The 8,041-nt window shown below is 49.0% G+C and overlaps 1 protein-coding gene across 1 annotated transcript; it reads right to left on the reverse strand.

Annotated features, from left to right (window-relative positions):
* Positions 1–360: 360 nt before the first annotated feature.
* LOC108924378 (transmembrane protein 215-like) lies at positions 361–1,059 on the reverse strand. The gene has a single exon (XM_018735697.1). The coding sequence runs from the start codon at positions 1,057–1,059 to the stop codon at positions 361–363; it is 699 nt and encodes a 232-aa protein (XP_018591213.1).
* Between the last annotated feature and the right edge of the window lie 6,982 nt (positions 1,060–8,041).

Genomic DNA, 8,041 nt, shown 5'->3' on the forward strand with positions numbered 1-8,041 from the left:
AGATTTTAATAATTTAATGAAACAATCAATAAATACATCAGATGTAAAATAAACACTTTGCAAAGCACAAGTAGGTAAATTTCTTTAGAAAACGAGGAGGAATTCTTTGCCCGCTGAATCCTTACCTTTGAAAATGGCTCATACCTGCAATGCGGACAAGCGAGTTTATTCTCACGTGTCCAGATCTGCGTAGTTCGTGAACTTGAGCGGAAAACGTGTTTTTAGCCTACAGACATCAACTCTGGGATTCATAATTAACGTGAACGTTCGGATCCTATTTTCTTTACTCTGGGTGGTCATAACCTGAGCACTGAGTATGTGGGAGTTTCACCGAGATCCTTTTGCCCCTGGATGTGCCCCTCAGACAATGGTCTCGTTGCCCCAGCTGAAGTCGCGAGGGCTGATGTAGCAGCAGAAGGATCCGTAGGGGTTGCTGTCCCTGCGTGTGCGTGAGTACACAACGATGGTGTCCCGGGGTACGTGCACGGCGCTGTAGCGTGTGGTTCCGTATGCCGTGCTCTCCCTGGAGGGGCACAGGCGGTCGACCGCGCGGTAGTCTGACGTGTTGCGGTCAGTCAGGAAGGTGCTGGACGGGTAACAGGCCTGCAGGTAGCGCAGAACCTCGTCTCGCTCGATGCTGCGAATCAGCCGGCTGGACTCTCCCACCGTGGTGGTGCTAGACACGGAGTCCTCCCCGGTCCGGCCGATCCTGCGGCCTTGGAGCGCCTCCAGGTCTTCACAGATCCTTCGGTTCCGGGACTCCTTGGAGTGCCGTCCTGTTCGAGCCCCTGCCCCCACCCACACCCCCGTTCCCCTGTGCTTCCAGGGCCGTTTGCACCAGTAGGGGAACTCGGTGCAGCCCTTGGTCTTGTTTGCCAGGACGATGGCCGCCACCCCCGGCAGGCAAATGACCGGCCCGATGGCAAGAAGCGGGACGTCGCCGAGCGTCTCGCCCTTCATCCCCGACACGGTGAACATGAACCCGAAAACCAGGAAGACACCGCACAGAGCCACAACCAGCCCCGTGCGAGGGTTGATCCCACCTACCCTGAGGGTCATGGCGTGCTGTCTTTGATTCAGCCGCCGCGGTTGGATCTCAAGAGAGCAAAGGCTTATTTTTCTATAAAAAATAGAAAAAGGAAGGATTGCTATCGTGCCATCTCTCCGAGTCCTTCTCGCCTTGCCGTGACCTCAGAATCACCACGAAAACCTTAGCGCATCGAAGATCCAATACAAATTTGGGTGGGTTTGAAGCCTTCGCCCATCCAGGTGTCAGACGTCTCCATGCGTAATGATGGGAAACGAAGGAGCGCCGGTAAAGAGTTGTCTTTTATAGTGGCCGCAGCGCCTCGATGTAAACAGACCCCCGGAAACATGAGAAGCGGCGGGCGGCAGCTGAGAGCCCTGCGGTGGCTTTCCAGCACAATCCAAACGGCACTGGGAGCCCGGTTATCAAACTGCGATAAGCAAACGACTTCGTGGTGATAACGGGCTGACAAGTAAACCTCCAATCCTGTATTCGCGTATTTGCCAAGGAGCTGTCCTTCTCAGGGCCGGAGAACAGCTCAGTACCTCTGCACTTTTCTTTTACCCCAATACATCACTCACACTTCAAGGGCGCGGTCCAAATTATTAATAACGAAAATTTCTTAAACTACTGCATGCGCTTCATCAACTTCGTTAGCAGTAGCGTAAGAGAAAACCCTTGCGAACACGGGCGGAACGTGCAAACTCCACGCGGACGGAGCCGGATTCGAATCCGTGTTCGACCAGCGGACCCAGGAGCTGTGAGGCGCCAGCGCTACCTGCTGTGCCGCCTCCACACGTCATAACCACACCATACAAGCGTAGCGTCTCACTTAATGGAGCTGTTATCACACCGCCCTTCGGAGGTGGACGTTCGGTAATAAATGGGCTTGTTTATGTCGTCTTCTACAGCTCTGTGGGATGCTGTGCACCCGGTTTTAGCTCAGGTTCGTGCTGACTCCTCGGCAGACCCCATGAGCTCTGAGTGTCACGGGCAGAATTACTGTAATGCTAAACACTTCCGCTAACTGGACGAGCCAGGAGACACTGTGCCCTACCCTCATGAAGGGTAAATATAGAAGAGAGAAGGTCTCTGCGGGACACCCCAACCATGACATTAGGGTGCTGTCCAGGAAGAACGATGCGCGTGGCACTATTCCGGTGGCACTTCACACTTTGTACGCATCACCGGGTGCCGAACATCATTCCTCAGGTGTGTTTTACTCTGGTCCACTGCGTACTCGCACAGACCCCAGGGGGGCAGTGAGCGACAGCACTGGGAGAGGAAGTGCGAACGGCGAGGCTGGGGTTCTTACTCCCATACGTAAAATGCCTCCAACGAAAACCTCCAAAGGGGTCGCCGCTTGACTCCGGCACAGCAAATGAACACGAAACACACCTCGCAATGGGATGACGGGCCAGGAACCAGGTTTTCTCGAGGTGAAAAGCAACAGGAGGACGTGCGATGGTGGTACTTCCCATCACTTTGTCGGAAATCCTCAGAGCAGTTATTGAGAACGTCAGCACAGTGTCCCCATATAAACTGGTACAAACCAGTATTAACCGGTATATGTTACATAGGTTTTGCCCCAGGTAGAGGAGTTTAAGTAACTTGGGGTCTTGCTCACGAGTGAGGGGAGAAGGGAGAGTGAGGTCGGCCGCAGACTGGAAGCAGAGGCAGTAGTAATGCGGTCCCTCTACCAGACTGTAGTGGTGAAGGGGAGCTGAGCCATAAGGCGAAGCTCTCCATTTACTGGTCGATCTATGTCCCTACTCTCACCTATGGTCATCATCTCTGGGTGATGACCAAAAGAATAAGATCGCGGATACAAGCGGCCGAAATTAGTTTTCTCAGCAGGGTGTTGGGACTCACTCTCCGTGTCAAAGTGAGGAGTTCAGACATCTGGGAGGAACTCAGAGTAGAGCCGCTGCTCCTTCAAATTGAGAGGAGCCAGTTGAGGTGGTTCTGGCATCTGATAAGGATGCCAGAGGTATACCGGGCACGGCCAACTGGGACAAGACCCTGAGGACCCGCTAGAGGGATTATGTCTCCCAATTGGCCAGGGACCGGCTGGGGATCCTCCAGGTTACACTAGAGGAAGTTGCGAGAGACAGGGACGTCTGGGCTTCTCTGCTCTCCCTGTTGCCACCGCGACCCTAGTTGGACAAACGGTCAGGAAAATGAATGAATGAATGAATGAATGAACGTTACACAGATTAAAAAAAGGTTTTTAGCATTGGGGTATGTCTTTTAGTGTCTTATAGGTCCTGTCATGCAGTTTACATTAGTTGGTTTTATTGATTTTATTGTTTTATTTTTGAATTTACCATTGGCATGACAGTTTTGAGGAATTATTTATTTATTTATCAGATAAAGATTTTAATTGTCGGAAGTGATGAGCAGCTCAAGGGACGGGCTACATAAGGACGGTCCCAAACGCACTGCTATGCGGAACCTCCTTTGAGCCACTGCAACTACCCAGTGAACCGCGATCTTCCCTCCTCGCCTCCTTGCCTACCCCGTATGCCCCTTGCTTTGCTCTTCTGGCTTTGGACCTTCTGCGTTGTCTCTTGGACCCCGTCTACTGGCTGTTCCTCTTTACCGGTGTACGCACCTTGGTAACCCCTGCCTGTTCTGGACCATTACTCTGCCTGCCCCTGCACTGCCAGCACCAAGCAAAAGCTCACGCACTTCACTCTGACGCCCGTTGTGGTCGCCATGACAAATGGAGAAATTTCTAGCTGTCGAGTTGGACAGTGTGTGGAACCAGACACTTTTGATAGGCTGGTAATCCATTCCGATCCGTAGGAAAAAAAACATTACATAGGTACCTGCATATAGGGTTTTTTTAAATTATCGAACAGGTAACATAGTACATGTTTACTGAGCACATAGAAGATCACGGGAGAAGTGAGTTTGAAAGTGATGAGTTTTGAGACCCTTCTTGAATATTGAGCGGTTCAGCACTTCCGAGTGTATTTCTCTTGTTATTTTACTTTTTAATATATAAAAGTATAGGGGGTGCGGTGACGCAGTGGGTTGGACCAGGTCCTGTTCTCCGGTGGGTCTGGGGTTCGAGTCCCGCTTGGGGTGCCTTGCAATGGATTGGTGTCCTGTCCTGAGTGTGTCCCCTTCCCTTCCAGCTTTTCGCCCTGTGTTGCTGGGTTAGGCTCCAGTTGCCCGTGACCCTGTATGAGACAAGTGGTTTCAGATGATGTATATATAAAAGTATGTTTTTTTTTGTTTATAACCAGCAGCACTTTACTTCCAGTTCAGGTGAGGTGGCTGCTGCAGGATACAGCAGAAGTGCATTTTTTTGTGTTTTTCCAATTATCTTTACTATTTTCCCTTTGTTTTTTTGCATCTTTCATTCACAGTGAGTTGGTATGAAGCTCATTTATGGTTCAGTTGCAGCTTCCCTGAATGCTGTAGGGTTGGTGTGATGGACATGTCCTGTTCAGGGGACATCAGCTGAGACACTTGACATCAAAGTGTACTTTATTCTGTCTGTCACATCATTTTACTTGCTAGTGCAAATGTCTCATGTGATATCACAGTCACAGGATGTCAGACAGGGCAGTTCAATTCCTAATTTATCTGACACTTTTCTCCAGAGTGACTTAGAGTGTTATTTACCCATTTATAGAGCTGGGTGCTTTTACTGGAGTAATTCAGGGTAAGTACCTTGCTCAGAGGTGCTATAGCTGGAGATGGGATTCAAACCTGTGACCTTCTGAGCCCAAGGCAGTCACTCCACCCACTATACTACCAGCGTCAGCACTGAAGAATCCTCATATGTAATGCCCTACCTAAATTTATATACTGCCATCATTGTTATTTTGTAATATAATTTTGTTTCTTTATATTCTTCTATGTTTAAATATCCAGATGTTGAAGCACTAATAATATAATAAACTGTGTGGATGTATGGACATATACTGACAGTTTCGGTATATCCCTAAGGACAGTCACGTACACAATTGTCCATTAGCAGAACTCAGCAAAATATTTATATAATTTGTGTTTTTATTAACTCGTTCATTTCCGTCGATGCAGAGTTAATATAAGTCACAGTGGATTTAACTTAAAAGAAAATTTAATATTTGATTTAGCGCCACTCTTTGGTCCAGTATTTTGGAATGTAAGCGAACGGAGTTACAGATGTGATCTTTGAAAGGAGCGTGTGGCGGAGCGCGGTCGAGATGGTCTCTCGGTGCCGGGCCCCGGGGGGGGGGTTCTGGTATTTTCAGGCCACATGTAGTTTGTCATTCCCAAGAATCCACGCTTCCTGTCCCGGGAATCTCCCCGAGCGAGGGATGGGCCCTTCGCTGTAAAAATCCCGCTTCGGAATCCCGCGCCTCGGGGTTCGGTTTCTCGGCACAGGGCCGACCCGGGGCGTGGTTCGGTGCCGTCCGTGTCCTTTAGCGGTGACGACGCCCACAGACCCAAAGCCAAATCTGTCCTCTCCAGCCTGGGGTCCTCGGAGGCTCGCGACTGATCCCGGAGCAGTGGCCCTGAGTACAAAATTGAGGACATTGGCTCTCCGTGGACTCTGCAGCTTCATTAGGACACTGTCCTCATGTTCCTGTTCCCTTCCACACACACACACACACACACAAGACTGCTGCTCCAGCTGGTCTGTCTCGCAGGTGTCGAGTCGAAAACCTACCGACTTGTTAGAACTCCGCCACGTGTTTCTTTCACACCCACACGAGAATTCACACCTTCACACCCACCAGAGTCAGTGATCCAATAACGCAACGATGCATCTTGAGTCTCGAACGAACGTCCCGTAGGATTACGCTTTATTCCTAACTCTCCACCGTCTCATTGTTTTAGGTTATTTTCTTGTTTTCATCTGAAATAATTCAGAAAAATGCAAAACACTGGGACCTCCCCCGCCTCACACACACACACGCTGAATTACTGCAGCCGTAGAAATGATCCATCTATAGTTATAAAGCAGTTAACGGAGCAGGAAAGCCAGACACTTGAGAAGGACGTTCCGGCAGTCCGGACTGATGCAGGCGGTGTCGTGTAGAAGCAATTAATAGAGAAGCGTATCCTTTAGCCCCTATTTTTAATACCAGTTCGGCTTTCCAAGTTGTTGGATGGTGTCGGTCAAAAATACAAAAAAACAGCTTGTACTCCAGAGTGATGATCTAGCATTAACACCTCCTAATTGGTTTAGTGTAACAGCGAGGTAAACAGCTGTATCCTGCAAAATGCCCCACGGCTACGGACATGAACCACTTCAGCGACTAATTATAAAAGATGAAACTATTAGAATTTTACAAGGGGAGGGTAGAACAGGAGGGGGTGTGGCGGTGCAGCGGGTTTGACCGGATCCTGCTGCCCGGTGGGTCTGGGGTTCGAGCCCTCCTTGGGGTGCCTTGCGACAGCCTGGCATCCCATCCTGGGTGTGTCCCCTCCCCCTCCAGCCCTACGCCCTGTGTTGCTGGGTTGAGCTCTGGCTCACCACGACCCCCCCACTCGGGACAAGCGGTTTCAAAGAGTGTGTGTGTGTGTGGGTAGAACAGTGGCCACGCGCTTTCTCTGTGTGTTCTGAGCGCTTGAATTATGAATTTTCAAACATATATTTTCCGGTTTATCTTAATGGAATTTTCTCACCGGTTTTCCACAATGTGCAAAATGTGTTATGGAGCGAAAGCGACCTGTGCTTCAGTTTCCATTGCAGAGTAGAAGTGTGGGACAGGCCGTCTTCAATCAGTTCACTTCCGCATTGTTTGCAGGTTGTGTCTGGTGTTTGTAAGCGTTGGTGATCAATAGCAAGAGGAGGAATTAGCACATTCATGAGACAGAGAGGCTGAGATTGTTTAGACCATGTACTGGTGTATTTTCAGCTATTTTAAATTAATTTTATTAGCATTTTAAATAGAGTGGAGTAAACTCTTAAATGGAGTTTGCATGTTCTCCCTGTGTCTGCGTGGATTTCCTCGGGGTGCTCTGGTTTCCTCCCACACTCCAAAGACATGCTGTTCAGGTTCCCCCCTAGTGTGTGAGTGACAGAGAGAGAGTTTGTGTTCCACTGATGTATGGATGAGTGACCCAGTGGAAGTAGTGTACCTAGCAGTGTAAGTCACCGCGGTGAATAAGGTATGTGGGCTCATAACACTACTGTACATAGAGTTCATTGGATGTTGTTTTGGAGAAAAGTGTCTGCTAAATAAATAAATGTGACGCAAATAAAAATATAGAAATTAAAAGTTTTGCAAAGTATTGTTTATTAGATCTTCATCTCAAGTTTATACAGAAGCCAACCCACAAACAAATGGAGGGTCTTGAATTAAAAAGCTTCTCTTGACTGTGACTTAGTGGTAAAAGGGAACTTCCAAACAGAGCAAGATACCAATGGACTTCCAGCTGAGTTCTTAAGGTGAGTAGATGTGCACGGGCATGAAAGTTAAAGCGCTCGCAAATATTAAAGAATTATTATTATAGCTGGGCGGCGCGGTGGCGTAGTGGGTTGGACTGGGTCCTGCTCTCCAGTGGGTCTGGAGTTCAAGTCCCCCTTGGGGTGACTTGTGATAGGCTGGTGTCCTGTCCTGGGTGTGTCCCCTCCCCCTCCAGCCTTATGCCCTGTGTTGCTGGGTTAGGCTCTGGTTCCCCGTGACCCTGTATGGGACGAGCGGTTCAGCAAGTGTGTGTGTGTGTATTATTATAGATAGATTTTTAGAGGATTCCAGAACAAGCAGAAAGGGCTGATGCACACTGATAAATGGACTGGCAAATATTGCATGATTCAATAATCAGAACACAACAGCCTATGAAACGGAACCAGCTGTTGTCTCAGTGACTCAGAGACCTTTTTCATAACCTCTAATGAATTTCACACTTTAAAATAAATTCCTCAGCTGGGGAACTGTGAGTCTTCGCTGAGACACGTGACTCTGTGGTAGCACCTGCAGGTAGGAGTGGGGGCGAGTGCAGTTCAGGGACCTACATTCTGAGAAGGTGCCTCTTCCTGCAACGTCTCAATTGTACGTGTCATCG

The sequence above is a fragment of the Scleropages formosus genome, chromosome 16 (assembly GCF_900964775.1).
Source record: "Scleropages formosus chromosome 16, fSclFor1.1, whole genome shotgun sequence".
NCBI classification, from domain to species: Eukaryota; Metazoa; Chordata; class Actinopteri; order Osteoglossiformes; family Osteoglossidae; genus Scleropages; species Scleropages formosus.

Bases quoted from the DNA above. Each gene is read 5' to 3' on its own strand.
- LOC108924378 (XM_018735697.1), bottom strand. From the start codon at position 1,059: ATGACCCTCAGGGTAGGTGGGATCAACCCTCGCACGGGGCTGGTTGTG.